At 42.9% G+C, this 15,960-nt stretch overlaps 3 protein-coding genes across 4 annotated transcripts in view; all 3 read left to right on the top strand.

Moving 5' to 3' along the window:
- LOC306997178 (uncharacterized protein) overlaps positions 1-15,960 on the top strand; it is a 230,629-nt gene that overhangs the window by 99,624 nt on the left and 115,045 nt on the right. The window lies entirely within an intron of this gene.
- Positions 1,639-4,525, top strand: LOC306997175 (zona pellucida sperm-binding protein 4-like). Of its 2 annotated transcripts, XM_079610325.1 has the most exons (9): positions 1,646-1,881; positions 2,026-2,336; positions 2,411-2,598; positions 2,676-2,773; positions 2,842-2,999; positions 3,080-3,272; positions 3,337-3,484; positions 3,569-3,641; positions 3,714-4,414. In XM_079610325.1, the coding sequence occupies exons 1-9, from the start codon at positions 1,667-1,669 to the stop codon at positions 3,788-3,790; spliced, it is 1,461 nt and encodes a 486-aa protein (XP_079466451.1). In that variant the 5' UTR covers positions 1,646-1,666; the 3' UTR covers positions 3,791-4,414. The 2 variants fall into 2 exon arrangements, with proteins under 2 accessions (XP_079466450.1, XP_079466451.1); XM_079610324.1 differs by having other exon boundaries at positions 1,639-2,336; positions 3,714-4,525.
- LOC306996840 (uncharacterized protein) overlaps positions 7,025-15,960 on the top strand; it is a gene marked incomplete at its 3' end in the record, with an annotated part of 72,691 nt that continues 63,755 nt past the window's right edge. The window contains exons 1-17 of the mRNA XM_079609744.1: positions 7,025-7,645; positions 7,721-7,908; positions 7,981-8,078; positions 8,147-8,304; positions 8,383-8,575; positions 8,640-8,787; positions 8,872-8,944; positions 9,020-9,092; positions 9,736-9,806; positions 10,124-10,228; positions 10,303-10,424; positions 10,530-10,660; positions 12,762-12,919; positions 12,998-13,190; positions 13,255-13,402; positions 13,487-13,559; positions 13,635-13,702. Of these exons, the coding sequence (XP_079465870.1) occupies positions 7,045-7,645; positions 7,721-7,908; positions 7,981-8,078; positions 8,147-8,304; positions 8,383-8,575; positions 8,640-8,787; positions 8,872-8,944; positions 9,020-9,092; positions 9,736-9,806; positions 10,124-10,228; positions 10,303-10,424; positions 10,530-10,660; positions 12,762-12,919; positions 12,998-13,190; positions 13,255-13,402; positions 13,487-13,559; positions 13,635-13,702 (2,601 nt within the window). The 5' untranslated portion in view covers positions 7,025-7,044. The remainder of the gene's footprint in view (positions 7,646-7,720; positions 7,909-7,980; positions 8,079-8,146; positions 8,305-8,382; positions 8,576-8,639; positions 8,788-8,871; positions 8,945-9,019; positions 9,093-9,735; positions 9,807-10,123; positions 10,229-10,302; positions 10,425-10,529; positions 10,661-12,761; positions 12,920-12,997; positions 13,191-13,254; positions 13,403-13,486; positions 13,560-13,634; positions 13,703-15,960) is intronic.

Here is a 15,960-nt window from a genome sequence, read left to right as displayed (position 1 = left end):
CAATAAGTGCCTGGTGTCTCGAGAACGCACTCCCTGAAATAGGTTCGAAGGTGCAAACGATTATCCGTATTCTCTACGCAAAATACATATGACTACAATAACTAGTGTCTGGCAGATGGCCGTATGCATACTACGCAAGTTGACCACCACCACCACACGACTAAACAGTGCAATCTAGGATGCAGGAGTGTCGTAAGTTTAGATGCCTCTCGCAGTTCAAACAAACAGGGCCGGGCAACAAACTCAAGCTCCTCTGACATTTCTTTTTAAAAATTGTTGTTGTAGACTTCTAATTCATTACTGATGTTTTGTTTTGCTCTATCCTCTGCACTTCCGTGTTCATCATTACGTTGTGCGTCGGGTCAGAGGTTAGTCTTCCACCCTAAATCGATGCGCACGGCCGTCTGCCGTAATTTAGTTATTTTAGTTGATAAAGTTAAAAAAATTATACTTTTCTTACACGAACACATCAATTCACCTCAGAAGGCCTTCATATACCCCCGCAGAGCCGTGCGATTACTTTTATGATGGATAGAAGCACTTTGATGGACTTAGTAAATCATGGGGTAATTTTAATATTTGGGTGAACCAACCCTTTAAAACTCATCTTTGATTACCAAAATGACATATTTAAAAATGTTTTCCTTGGAAAAGTTCTTAATGCCTTAAAATTGCTTGAATGTAACTTTACACCGTTGCCTCATTTAGTATATGTGGTTCTACGACAATGCAACAATTAGCCCCGCTTCCATTCACTCACACCAGTTCAGAGATCCACTCGTTGACGTGTTTTAACAGTTTAGAGAAATAATGCTTTTGTTTGAACGCTTTCATTGTGAAATGTATTATTTGCATTTGTCCTAATGGAGACAAATGTGATGGCAGCAGGTAAAATAGTTGCATAATATGTTTAGTTGAAGAGAAAAACTTTGGGTGGAGCCCATCCTCCTCTGACAAGACAATAAATGTGCATTTCAATAAATTTGGGGTATATTTTCGCCTTATAATTTTAGGGCTAGGGTTAGGTTGGTTGGTTGGTTGGTTGGTTATTTTTACAGCTAGAACATGACGGCTGCACAAATCGATTTTTAAATGCCGTTCACAGATTATATTTCTTACTGTAGTATTGTAATTTCAGGGATGAAAAATAATAATACAGACATAACTGAAATGCGGGACACTTTATGTATTGCGGGATGAACCAGTTTCGGGAATGTCACCCTAAGTTGTCATCTGCCCACGAAAATGCAAAAAAAAAAAAACGTTTCCGTTTTTAGTACGTCATTGTTGTGTAAACATACCCTGAATATACAGGCCTTTTGCCATGAAAACCCCAAGATGTTTAAAAGAAAAAAAAAATCAGAATAGCCAAAACATCAAATAGCCTATACAATTCAGCTAATGAACGAGAAACCAAAGGCTGACTTCAGAATGACAGAAATTGTACTAGCATACTATTCTGAATTCAGCTCAATATCTGCTTTTGTGTCGTATATATATCGTAAGAACCAATAGAATCACGCAGTTGCATAGACTCCCACTCATGCAAGTCTGGAGAATCATGACTGTTAATGAAGAGGGAGGGATTATCATTAATTAGCCAAAGTCTGTATGGTACAAAAATACCAAAGGGCAGCTTCTCAACAGTGTGACTAGCTGTTGAACAATGGCAGGAAGTTGGTGTGCTCTTCAGTGTCTGGCACTTTGTGTTTGGTTCTTTGCTTTCTGTCATGCTGTTCCACAGTGGAGTAATCTGCCCCAGAATCCTCAATCTCTGATGTTCCAGCAAACTGACCAGCGGTTTCAACAGCAAGCTAGTCAACAGTTTCCTCAGCCAGTTCAACAGCAAGCTAGTCAACAATTTCCTCGGCCAGTTCAACAGCAAGCTAGTCAACAATTTCCTCGGCCAGTTCAACAGCAACAGTTTCCTCAGTCAGTTCAACAGCAAGCTAGTCAACAGTTTCCTCAGTCAGTTCAACAGCAAGCTAGTCAACAGTTTCCTCAGTCAGTTCAACAGCAAGCTAGTCAACAATTTCCTCGGCCAGTTCAACAGCAACAGTTTCATCAGTCAGTTCAACAGCAAGCTAGTCAACAGTTTCCTCAGTCAGTTCAACAGCAAGCTAGTCAACAGTTTCCACAGTCAGTTCAACAGCAAGCTAGTCAGCAGTTTTCTCAGTTTCAGCCTAAGCAGCCAGTGGCACAGGCAGAGCCCCTTGACAAATGTGCTGTAGCTGATTATGAGCAGATCCAATGTGGACCACCTGGTATCAGTGGTGCTGAGTGTGCAGCTATCAACTGCTGCTTTAATGGACAGCAGTGTTACTATGGGAAGGCTGGTAAGATTGAGTCAATGCAAAATTTTCTTTTAAACTGATTTTCATCAATAACCTGCTCTTGTAACTCATTCCAGTGACTGTCCAGTGTATAAGAGATGGTCAGTTTGTGGTAGTGGTGGCTAGAGATGTTACGCTGCCTCGACTGAGCCTGGATTCTGTCCGTCTCTTGGGTGGAAGTGACCCATCTTGCAGTCCTGTGGGATCCACACCTTTCTTTGCTATATACCAGTTCCCTGTCACCGCATGTGGCACAAGCATGATTGTGAGTAGCTGCTTGTGTTTTTTTTTTTCTTATGTATGGCTTAGGATGGACTGGATGCCAACTGTTACTATTTGCAGGAGGACAGTGGATATGTGGTGTATGAAAACCGAATGATCTCCTCGTATGAAGTGGGTATTGGGCCGCTTGGTTCCATCACAAGGGACAGCCATTTTGAGTAGGTGACATATGCTTTATCATAAATGTTAATCATTGACAACTGCTACAAGCTCATGGTTTGTCCAGGCTTCTCTTCCAGTGTAGGTACTCTGCTACTTCTGTGGAAGCTCTGGTTGTGGAGGTCAACAGTGTTCCTCCACCTCCACCAGTAGCTGCTCCTGGACCCCTCAGGGTTGAGCTTAGACTGGCAAATGGTCAATGTGTCACTAAAGGCTGTGCAGAAGGTAAGTGTTTGTCCCAAGTATGTCTAAAGCCTCACAAACTTCAGGTTGCAGCAGTTTCTAGTTAAACACTGTATCCTCAGGGGATGAAGCGTACACATCCTACTACAGTGGTGCTGATTATCCAGTTACAAAAGTCCTGCGAGAACCTGTGTATGTTGAAGTGCACATTTTGGAGAGGACCGACCCCAACATTGTCCTGATGCTGGGACATTGCTGGGCGACACAAACCCCCAGTCCACTCAGTCTACCCCAATGGGACCTTCTGGTTGATGGGTGAGTAAGGCCAGTCTTTATCCATGTTCTGTAAGGCTTTTCTGAATGCCTCTTTGACTTTCAGATGCCCTTACCAGGATGATCGTTACCTGACCACATTGGTTCCGGTGGCTGGATCTTCTAGTCTTCAGTTCCCAACACACTACAAGCGCTTTGTTGTGAAGATGTTCACATTTGTAGATCCAGCATCACTGGCTCCTCTGCAGGAAACCGTATGCTCCACAGCCTTACCTCAAGCCTTAATATTAGTGCTTTTTATAGTGAATTATATGGCTTAACCCTTTCCCCTCTGTTAGATCTTCATCCACTGCAGTACAGCGGTGTGCCATCCCTCTTCTGGCACCTGTGAGCAAAGCTGCACTAGGAAAAGTGAGTGCTTGCCGTACATTGACTTCAGGAACATTTATTTAAATGTCTAATGCTTCTACCACTTTTTTACAGGAAGAGATATGCACATCAAGACCATCTCTAGTGGGAAAACTGTGGTGTCTAGTGGAGAAGTTATCCTGGTCATGTGAATTTAGTTTAATAAATTTCCTGAAAATGAACATTAGTTTCTCTTTGGTATTGATTTCTGTCTTGCTTTGGATGTTTAGTGACTGTTCTCAGTTTGACTTGTAGGGCTGCACTACTAAACCTTTTTTATTTTCTGCAATGAGGTTCTAGACTTGAACTAAAAGGGTCAAGCTTCTGCCCAAGCCAGTTAACTTAACTATTTGCCAAGCTCTAGTTGCTAATGTGGGGCCCCTGTTCATGTTTCACATAGTATCAAATTAAGGGTTGTTTATCTTCTGATTGTGGCTTTACATTGACTTTATGTCTGGGCTAACATAACTGCACATATTGATACTCAAGCATACCCAAGTCCCTGTAAGGTCACTTGTTGCCTTTTTTTTATTTTAGTTGTTAGTATAATATTATTTGTCTCAACCTGCACTTTTCCTTTTATCCCAAGTTCATTACAGCACTTTTTCCAGGATAGTCCTAGTAATGTTTGAAGTAGACCACTTTATTAAGCATGAATCCCTTAACTGTTATATCCCACCTAGGTTGCTGACCAAGGCCTTGTTTACAAATCATTTATTTAAAAATAAATCATATCACCAGTTGGCTAGTAAATATAAAAATTGTCTTTGAGTTTGTCTCTTTTTGATCACTTCCAGAGGTGACCAACACATTTAGCCAGGTTGCTTTCGTAGTGTAGATGCTCATGTATTTGAACATCGGAAAAACATGGTCTGCTCTATCGCCTACTTGCCTAATATGTAAACATTGTAGGAAGTTCACTAGCAGACGTGATTTTAAACTTTGTCGATTGAAGTATTAAGTTTGGTTTAAGACAAATGTACCAAGTGTAACACAGCCCAACTAGTAGTTGCTAAAACCTCACTTCCCTAAACTGAAGATGTGCTCTAGCGACTGATACTAGATTCTGCAGTCTTTAGCCTCCTTGCTAGATTGCCTAACTCCCACGTTGGAGATTCTCACAGAACAGGGCGAATATGACCTGGTTGAGGGTTAACACGAGTTTCTCACCATTCTAGATTTTCAAACTTGCACTCAGTGTTTGGTGTGGTATTGCAGCTGTCAGAGAAGAAACGAAAGCTGCTGCTCTCCATGTATTTTTCTGTTGTATCCTTTTGAAAGATCTGAAAAATCCCAAATGTAGATCCTCTCCTTTAAGAAATCAGGGCAGAAGTGGACAAATGAGACCAATTAAAACAGGTGTAAACAGGAATTTCTACTTTTGATCCGATTAACCAAAATGCATCTTAATACTGGGTATGAACAGGACTTGAAAGCATTGCATATGTGCCCATGCAATAATTGCCCTTATGAGTTCTTGAAGAGTGTGCACTTTTACATGACTAGTTATTTGGTGTTAAAGTCTCTCTGTACAATTTTCTCCCTTACAGGGATAGTTCACCCAATGATGAAATTTACCCCATGATTTACTCACCCTCAAGCCATCCTAGGTGTCAAATCACCTTCATTTATATAGCGCTTTTAACAGTATGGATTGTTTCAAAGCAGCTTTACAGTGATAATAGAAGTTAGCATAACAGTGAAGTTGCGAAGATCATTAGTCATTAATTTAACAGAAAACCTTTAACGCGCTCATCTGCACAATAAGTGCCTGGTGTCCCTAGAACGCACTCCCTGAAATAGGTTCGAAGGTGCAAACGATTATCCGTATTCTCTACGCAAAATAAATATGACTAAAATAACTAGTGTCCGGCAGATGGCCGTACGCATACTACGCAAGTCGACCACCACCACCACACGACTAAACAGTGCAATCTAGGATGCAGGAGTGTCGTAAGTTTAGATGCCTCTCGCAGTTCAAACAAACAGGGCCGGGCAACAAACTCAAGCTCCTCTGACATTTTTTTTTAACAATAGTTGTTTTAGACTTCTAATTCATTACTGATGTTTTGTTTTGCTCTATCCTCTGCACTTCCGTGTTCATCATTACGTTGTGCGTCGGGTCAGAGGTTAGTCTTCCACCCTAAATCGATGCGCACGGCCGTCTGCCGTAATTGAGTTATTTTAGTCGATAAAGTTTAAAAAAATTATACTTTTCTTACACGAACACATCAATTCACCTCAGAAGGCCTTCATATACCCCCGCAGAGCCGTGCGATTACTTTTATGATGGATAGAAGCACTTTGGACTTAGTAAATCATGGGGTAATTTTAATATTTGGGTGAACCAACCCTTTAAAACTCATCTTTGATTACCAAAATGACATATTTAAAAATGTTTTCCTTGGAAAAGTTCTTAATGCCTTAAAATTGCTTGAATGTAACTCTACACCGTTGCCTCATTTAGTATATGTGGTTCTACGACAATGCAACAATTAGCCCTGCCTCCATTCACTCACACCAGTTCAGAGATCCACTCGTTGACGTGTTTTAACAGTTTAGAGAAATAATGCTTTTGAACGCTTTCATTGTGAAATATATTATTTGCATTTGTCCCAATGGAGACAAAGGTGATGGCAGCAGGTAAAATAGTAACATAATATGTTTAGTTGAAGAGAAAAACTTTGGGTGGAGCCCATCCTCCTCTGACAAGACAATAAATGTGCATTTCAATAAATTTGGGGTATATTATCGCCTTATAATTTTAGGGCTAGGGTTAGGTTGGTTGGTTATTTTTACAGCTAGAACATGACGGCTGCTCAAATCGATTTTTAAATGCCATTCACAGATTATATTTCTTACTGTAGTATTGTAATTTCAGAGAGGAAAAATAATAATACAGACATAACTGAAATGCGGGACACTTTATGTATTGCGGGATGAACCAATTTCGGGAATGTCACCCTAAGTTGTCATATGCCCACGAAAATGCAAAATAAAAAACGTTTCCGTTTTTAGTACGTCATTGTTGTGTAAACATACCCTGAATATACAGGCCTTTTGCCATGAAAATCCCAAGATGTTTAAAAGAAAAAAAAAATCAGAATAGCCAAAACATCAAATAGCCTATACAATTCAGCTAATGAACGAGAAACCAAAGGCTGACTTCAGAATGACAGAAATTGTACTAGCATACTATTCTGAATTCAGCTCAATATCTGCTTTTGTGTCGTATATATATCGTAAGAACCAATAGAATCACGCAGTTGCATAGACTCCCACTCATGCAAGTCTGGAGAATCATGACTGTTAATGAAGAGGGAGGGATTATCATTAATCAGCCAAAGTCTGTATGGTACAAAAATACCAAAGGGCAGCATCTCAGCAGTGTGACTACTGTTGAACAATGGCAGGAAGTTGGTGTGCTCGGCAGTCTCTGGCACTTTGTGTTTGGTTCGTTGCTTTCTGTCATGCTGTTCCACAGTGGAGTAATCTGCCCCAGAATCCTCAAACTCTGATGTTCCAGCAAACTGACCAGCGGTTTCAACAGCAAGCTGGTCAACAATTTCCTCGGCCAGTTCAACAGCAAGCTAGTCAACAATTTCGTCAGCCAGTTCAACAGCAAGCTAGTCAACAATTTCCTCTGCCAGTTCAACAGCAACAGTTTCCTCAGTCAGTTCAACAGCAATCTAGTCAACAGTTTCCTCAGTCAGTTCAACAGCAAGCTGGTCAACAATTTCCTCGGCCAGTTCAACAGCAAGCTAGTCAACAATTTCGTCAGCCAGTTCAACAGCAACAGTTTCCTCAGTCAGTTCAACAGCAAGCTAGTCAACAGTTTCCTCAGCAGCTTCAGCCTAAGCAGCCAGTGGTACAGGCAGAGCCCCTTGACAAATGTGCTGTAGCTGATTATGAGCAGATCCAATGTGGACCACCTGGTATTAGTGGTGCTGAGTGTGCAGCTATCAACTGCTGCTTTAACGGACAGCAGTGTTACTATGGGAAGGCGGGTAAGATTGAGCCAATGCAAAATTTTCATTTTAAACTGATTTTCAGCAATAACCTGCTCTTGTAACTCATTCCAGTGACTGTCCAGTGTATAAGAGATGGTCAGTTTGTGGTAGTGGTGGCTAGAGATGTTACGCTGCCTCGACTGAGCCTGGATTCTGTCCGTCTCTTGGGTGGAAGTGACCCATCTTGCAGTCCTGTGGGATCCACACCTTTCTTTGCTATATACCAGTTCCCTGTCACTGCATGTGGCACGAGCATGATTGTGAGTAGCTGCTTGTGTTTTTTTTTCTGTGTGGCTTAGGATGGACTGGATGCCAACTGTTACTATTTGCAGGAGGACAGTGGATATGTGGTGTATGAAAACCGAATGATCTCCTCGTATGAAGTGGGTATCGGACCACTTGGTTCCATCACAAGGGACAGCCATTTTGAGTAGGTGACCTATGCTTTATCATAAATGTTAATCATTGACAACTGCTACAAGCTCATGGTTTGTCCAGGCTTCTCTTCCAGTGTAGGTACTCTGCTACTTCTGTGGAAGCTCTGGTTGTGGAGGTCAACAGTGTTCCTCCACCTCCACCAGTAGCTGCTCCTGGACCCCTCAGGGTTGAGCTTAGACTGGCAAATGGTCAATGTGTCACTAAAGGCTGTGCAGAAGGTAAGTGTTTGTCCCAAGTATGTCTAAAGCCTCACAAACTCCAGGTTGCAGCAGTTTAGTTTAACACTGTATCCTCAGGGGATGAGGCGTACACATCCTACTACAGTGGTGCTGATTATCCAGTTACAAAAGTCCTGCGAGAACCTGTGTATGTTGAGGTGCGCATTTTGGAGAGGACCGACCCCAACATTGTCCTGATGCTGGGATATTGCTGGGCGACACAAACCCCCAGTCCACTCAGTCTACCCCAATGGGACCTTCTGGTTGATGGGTGAGTAAGGCCAGTCTTTATCCATGTGCTGTAAGGCTTTTCTGAATGCCTCTTTGCCTTTCAGATGCCCTTACCAGGATGATCGTTACCTGACCACATTGGTTCCAATGGCTGGATCTTCGGGTCTTCAGTTCCCAACCCATTACAAGCGCTTTGTTGTGAAGATGTTCACATTTGTAGATCCAGCATCACTGGCTCCTCTGCAGGAAACCGTATGCTCTGCAGCCTTACCTCAAGCCTTAATATTAGTGCTTTTTATATTGAATTATATGGCTTAACCCTTTCCCCTCTGTTAGATCTTCATCCACTGTAGTACAGCGGTGTGCCATCCCTCTTCTGGCACCTGTGAGCAAAGCTGCACTAGGAAAAGTGAGTGCTTGCCGTACATTGACTTCAGGAACAACATTTATTTAAATGCCTCATGCTTCTACCACTTTTTTACAGGAAGAGATGTGCACGTCAAGACCATCTCTAGTGGGCAAACGGTGGTGTCTAGTGGAGAAGTTATCCTGGTCATGTGAATTTAGTTTAATAAATTTCCTGAAAATGAACATTTTCTCTTTGGTATTGATTTCTGTCTTGCTTTGGATGTTTTGTGACTGTTCTCAGTTTGACTTGTAGGGCTGCACTACTAAACCTTTTTTATTTTGTGCAATGAGGTTCTAGACTTGAACTAAATGGGTCAAGCTTCTGCCCAAGCCAGTTAACTTAACTATTTGCCAAGCTCTAGTTGCTAATGTGGGGCGCCTGTTCATGTTTCACATAGTATCAAATTAAGAGTTGTTTATCTTCTGATTGTGGCTTTACATTTGACTTTATGGCTGGGCTAACATAACTGCACATATTGATACTCAAGCATACCCAAGTCCCTGTAAGGTCACTTGTTGGCTTTTTTTTTTCTTTCAAGTCATGTTAGTATAATATTATCTGTATCAACCTGCACTTTTCCTTTTTTCCCAAGTTCATTACAGCACTTTTTTCCAGGATAGTCCTAGTAATGTTTGAAGTAGACAACTTTATTAAGCATGAATCCCTTAACTGTTATATCCCACCTAGGTTGCTGACCAAGGCCTTGTTTACAAATCATTAATTTTTAAAATAAATCCAATCACCAGTTGGCTAGTAAATATAAAAATTGTCTGAGTTTGTCTGTTCAACAGCAAGCTGGTCAACAATTTCCTCGGCCAGTTCAACAGCAAGCTAGTCAACAATTTCGTCAGCCAGTTCAACAGCAAGCTAGTCAACAATTTCCTCGGCCAGTTCAACAGCAACAGTTTCCTCAGTCAGTTCAACAGCAATCTAGTCAACAGTTTCCTCAGTCAGTTCAACAGCAAGCTGGTCAACAATTTCCTCGGCCAGTTCAACAGCAAGCTAGTCAACAATTTCGTCAGCCAGTTCAACAGCAAGCTAGTCAACAATTTCCTCGGCCAGTTCAACAGCAACAGTTTCCTCAGTCAGTTCAACAGCAAGCTAGTCAACAGTTTCCTCAGCAGCTTCAGCCTAAGCAGCCAGTGGTACAGGCAGAGCCCCTTGACAAATGTGCTGTAGCTGATTATGAGCAGATCCAATGTGGACCACCTGGTATTAGTGGTGCTGAGTGTGCAGCTATCAACTGCTGCTTTAATGGACAGCAGTGTTACTATGGGAAGGCTGGTAAGATTGAGTCAATGCAAAATTTTCTTTTAAACTGATTTTCAGCAATAACCTGCTCTTGTAACTCATTCCAGTGACTGTCCAGTGTATAAGAGATGGTCAGTTTGTGGTAGTGGTGGCTAGAGATGTTACGCTGCCTCGACTGAGCCTGGATTCTGTCCGTCTCTTGGGTGGAAGTGACCCATCTTGCAGTCCTGTGGGATCCACACCTTTCTTTGCTATATACCAGTTCCCTGTCACTGCATGTGGCACGAGCATGATTGTGAGTAGCTGCTTGTGTTTTTTTTTCTGTGTGGCTTAGGATGGACTGGATGCCAACTGTTACTATTTGCAGGAGGACAGTGGATATGTGGTGTATGAAAACCGAATGATCTCCTCGTATGAAGTGGGTATCGGACCACTTGGTTCCATCACAAGGGACAGCCATTTTGAGTAGGTGACCTATGCTTTATTGTCACAGGTCGAGGTGGGCCAAGCCAGACTGCACCCACCCCTAGACCAGGATCACCCTGAGGAGCGTGTCAAAGGAGGAGGCAGGAGACAGGAATAAAAAGAATGACAGGCTTTATTAAATATAAAAACAATTTGAAAATCCTAATCTAAAATTCCTCTTCCTTCCTCTTCCCAGGAATCCAAGGCAAGTGGGGGGTCAGGCTCACTTCCTTCTGGCGCTGGTGCCAACTCGCAGTGGTAGGTACTGAACAGGTGGGTATCGCAGGTGAGTAATTGAGTCAAGCTTACTTCCTTCTGGCGCTGGTGCCAACTCACAGTGGTAGATACTGAACAGGTGGGTATCACAGGTGAGTGGGGGGTCAGACTTACTTCCTTCTGGCGCTGGTGCCAACTCACTGAACAGGTGAGTATCGCAGGTGAGTAGGTGGATCAGGGCTCACAGGAGTTGTAAAGGGCGGGCACTTCGCACCATACAGGTGGGTTTCAGGGCTACAGCAGACTCCAGTAGCAAGCGGAGCGGGGCTTTGGCTGGCCCAGACAGAATCAACACTTCAAATAGAGGTGAATAGCTCTCACATGGGTGGCAGGAGACAGAGTCAATAGCTGAACAGGGCTTTCACTGGGACAGACAGCATTCAAACTTCAAGCAGAGGTAAACAGTTCTCACGTGTGTTGCAGGGGGCAAAGTCACAAGCTGAGCGACGTTCGCTGGAACAGACGGAATCAACACTTCAAAGTAGAGGTGAACAGCTCTCACAGTGTGTTGCAGGGGACAGAGTCACAAGCTGAGCGACGTTCACTGGAACAGACGGAATCAACACTTCGAATAGAGGTGAACAGCTCTCACAGGGGTGGCAGGAGACAAAGTCATAAGCTGAGCAGGGCTCTCACTGGGACAGACAGCATAAACTTCAAGCAGAGGTAAACAGTTCTCACGTGTGTTGCAGGGGACAGAGTCACAAGCTGAGCCGGGCTTTCACTGGGACAGACAGCATACAAACTTCAAGCAGAGGTAACCAGTTCTCACGTGTAGTGTGCACACGGGGGCTTTTCCTTCTGACATCCAACAGGTGACTGCAATCGATCTTGCTAGACTCTTATGATGGACGGTAGACCAGCATAACACATGGGGAGTGCACGGCGATAAAAGGTAAATCTTCCACACACACACGACAGTCCAATTCCAAACATGCAACGTGATGGGAAACGTCAATTTCAGCACTACAAATCCACTCTTCAAGTGCAAAGTAAGGCCAACACTCACCCAGAGGTCTCGATCTGAAGAGCCGATGATAGTCAAAGTTGGGACAGATGCGGTGAATAATTTCCTCACCACTACAAGCGGCTTCACTTCGCTGGTTTCAATGGCCGAGGGGGAGGCTAGAGATCGACAAGGAATCAGTATATTTCACTCAGTGCGATGTATACAACGTGATCCAAGCACTTCAAACCAGTATCCAATTTAGTGTAGAAAACATGCGGTTATGAGATTCAATTTGTCAATCGCTCATCTCACTCTTTCCCAGTCCAGACGACGAATTCCACTCTTCAAAACTGCCCTCGGATCCCACAAGCAACACTCCTCTTCTTTCACGATGGTCCTTCAGCTGCAACACTCCACAAACATTTCCCAACGGGAGAGAACCACACCAGATCGCCGGGGGAAGACAAAGAAACAACCACACAACGCGGAGGGAGAACACACAGGAGGAGTCCACCCCCCTCCGAGGGGAGAGCACACAGGAAGAATCGTCCGCACCCCCTTCTCCTCTCCTCTCCTTTCTCTGCTTCCTTGCCTCCTTCCATGGCCTCTGTACTTCCTTTTTATAGAGCTGCCCCACCTCCATAGTCCTCTCGCAGATCGCCACATCACATCCTCCGCACCAGATGTCAATCGGTCAAATCAGGGTTGTTATGGTGACATAACGCGCAACCCGGAAGTGGGCCGGTGTTACCGTAACACCGGTCCGGGCGGAACATAATTCCAGCGGGAACTCAGTTCCGCTTTGCTTTCGTCACCTCGTGACATTATCATAAATGTTAATCATTGACAACTGCTACAAGCTCATGGTTTGTCCAGGCTTCTCTTCCAGTGTAGGTACTCTGCTACTTCTGTGGAAGCTCTGGTTGTGGAGGTCAACAGTGTTCCTCCACCTCCACCAGTAGCTGCTCCTGGACCCCTCAGGGTTGAGCTTAGACTGGCAAATGGTCAATGTGTCACTAAAGGCTGTGCAGAAGGTAAGTGTTTGTCCCAAGTATGTCTAAAGCCTCACAAACTCCAGGTTGCAGCAGTTTAGTTTAACACTGTATCCTCAGGGGATGAGGCGTACACATCCTACTACAGTGGTGCTGATTATCCAGTTACAAAAGTCCTGCGAGAACCTGTGTATGTTGAGGTGCGCATTTTGGAGAGGACCGACCCCAACATTGTCCTGATGCTGGGATATTGCTGGGCGACACAAACCCCCAGTCCACTCAGTCTACCCCAATGGGACCTTCTGGTTGATGGGTGAGTAAGGCCAGTCTTTATCCATGTGCTGTAAGGCTTTTCTGAATGCCTCTTTGCCTTTCAGATGCCCTTACCAGGATGATCGTTACCTGACCACATTGGTTCCAATGGCTGGATCTTCGGGTCTTCAGTTCCCAACACACTACAAGCGCTTTGTTGTGAAGATGTTCACATTTGTAGATCCAGCATCACTGGCTCCTCTGCAGGAAACCGTATGCTCTGCAGCCTTACCTCAAGCCTTAATATTAGTGCTTTTTATATTGAATTATATGGCTTAACCCTTTCCCCTCTGTTAGATCTTCATCCACTGTAGTACAGCAGTGTGCCATCCCTCTTCTGGCTCGTGTGAGCAAAGCTGCACTAGGAAAAGTGAGTGCTTGCCGTACATTGACTTCAGGAACAACATTTATTTAAATGCCTCATGCTTCTACCACTTTTTTACAGGAAGAGATGTGCACGTCAAGACCATCTCTAGTGGGCAAACGGTGGTGTCTAGTGGAGAAGTTATCCTGGTCATGTGAATTTAGTTTAATAAATTTCCTGAAAATGAACATTTTCTCTTTGGTATTGATCTCTGTCTTGCTTTGGATGTTTAGTGACTGTTCTCAGTTTGACTTGTAGGGCTGCACTACTAAACCTTTTTTATTTTGTGCAATGAGGTTCTAGACTTGAACTAAATGGGTCAAGCTTCTGCCCAAGCCAGTTAACTTAACTATTTGCCAAGCTCTAGTTGCTAATGTGGGGCGCCTGTTCATGTTTCACATAGTATCAAATTAAGAGTTGTTTATCTTCTGATTGTGGCTTTACATTTGACTTTATGGCTGGGCTAACATAACTGCACATATTGATACTCAAGCATACCCAAGTCCCTGTAAGGTCACTTGTTGGCTTTTTTTTTTCTTTCAAGTCATGTTAGTATAATATTATCTGTATCAACCTGCACTTTTCCTTTTATCCCAAGTTCATTACAGCACTTTTTTCCAGGATAGTCCTAGTAATGTTTGAAGTAGACAACTTTATTAAGCATGAATCCCTTAACTGTTATATCCCACCTAGGTTGCTGACCAAGGCCTTGTTTACAAATCATTAATTTTTAAAATAAATCCAATCACCAGTTGGCTAGTAAATATAAAAATTGTCTGAGTTTGTCTCTTTTTGATCACTTCCAGAGGTGGCCAAACACATTTAGCCAGGTTGCTTTTGTAGTGTAGATGCTCATGTGTTTGAACATCTGAAAAACATGGTCTGCTCTATCGCCTACTTGCCTAATATGTAAACATTATAGGAAGTTCACTAGCAGACGTGATTTTAAACTTTGTCTGTTATTAAGTTTGGTTTAAGACAAATGTACCAAGTGTAACACTGGCAAGCTAGTAGTTGCTAAAACCTCACTTTCCTGAACTGAAGATGTGCTCTAGCGACTGATACTAGAGGCTGCAGTTTTAGTGCAGAGTGCCTAACTCTCACGCTGGAGACCCGCACAGAACAGGCCGAATAGGACCTGGTTGAGGGTTTACACAAGTTTCTCACCCTTCCAGATTTTCAACATGCATTTAGTGTTCAATGTGGTATTGCAGAGCAGAAATGAAAGCTGCACTACTAAACCTTTTTTATTTTGTGCAATGAGGTTCTAGACTTGAACTAAATGGGTCAAGCTTCTGCCCAAGCCAGTTAACTTAACTATTTGCCAAGCTCTAGTTGCTAATGTGGGGCGCCTGTTCATGTTTCACATAGTATCAAATTAAGAGTTGTTTATCTTCTGATTGTGGCTTTACATTTGACTTTATGGCTGGGCTAACATAACTGCACATATTGATACTCAAGCATACCCAAGTCCCTGTAAGGTCACTTGTTGGCTTTTTTTTTTCTTTCAAGTCATGTTAGTATAATATTATCTGTATCAACCTGCACTTTTCCTTTTATCCCAAGTTCATTACAGCACTTTTTTCCAGGATAGTCCTAGTAATGTTTGAAGTAGACAACTTTATTAAGCATGAATCCCTTAACTGTTATATCCCACCTAGGTTGCTGACCAAGGCCTTGTTTACAAATCATTAATTTTTAAAATAAATCCAATCACCAGTTGGCTAGTAAATATAAAAATTGTCTGAGTTTGTCTCTTTTTGATCACTTCCAGAGGTGGCCAAACACATTTAGCCAGGTTGCTTTTGTAGTGTAGATGCTCATGTGTTTGAACATCTGAAAAACATGGTCTGCTCTATCGCCTACTTGCCTAATATGTAAACATTATAGGAAGTTCACTAGCAGACGTGATTTTAAACTTTGTCTGTTATTAAGTTTGGTTTAAGACAAATGTACCAAGTGTAACACTGGCAAGCTAGTAGTTGCTAAAACCTCACTTTCCTGAACTGAAGATGTGCTCTAGCGACTGATACTAGAGGCTGCAGTTTTAGTGCAGAGTGCCTAACTCTCACGCTGGAGACCCGCACAGAACAGGCCGAATAGGACCTGGTTGAGGGTTTACACAAGTTTCTCACCCTTCCAGATTTTCAACATGCATTTAGTGTTCAATGTGGTATTGCAGAGCAGAAATGAAAGCTGCTGCTCTCCATATGTTTTTGTTCTATCCTTTTGAAAGATCTGAAAAAGCCCAAACGTAGACCCTCTCTTTTAACCCTCTGTGGTCTGCAATCACGCTGGCGTGATCTGCTCGCTCTTTTTCTTATCAGTGCAAAAGAGATTCAAAATATTCTGTTAATTTTGATCTTAAGTTTAAGTGTCTATTTTCTTACAATAAAAACATGTGCTT

The sequence above is a fragment of the Phoxinus phoxinus genome (genome assembly GCF_949152265.1).
Source record: "Phoxinus phoxinus genome assembly, chromosome: 4".
NCBI classification, from domain to species: domain Eukaryota; kingdom Metazoa; phylum Chordata; class Actinopteri; order Cypriniformes; family Leuciscidae; genus Phoxinus; species Phoxinus phoxinus.
This window is presented reverse-complemented; position numbering and strand designations above follow the sequence as displayed.

Bases quoted from the DNA above. Each gene is read 5' to 3' on its own strand.
- LOC306997175 (XM_079610324.1), top strand. From the start codon at position 1,667: ATGGCAGGAAGTTGGTGTGCTCTTCAGTGTCTGGCACTTTGTGTTTGG. The intron at 3,273-3,336 runs GTGAGTAAGGCC...TTTGACTTTCAG, and splicing joins TGGGACCTTCTGGTTGATGG to ATGCCCTTACCAGGATGATC. The intron at 3,485-3,568 runs GTATGCTCCACA...CCCCTCTGTTAG, and splicing joins TGGCTCCTCTGCAGGAAACC to ATCTTCATCCACTGCAGTAC.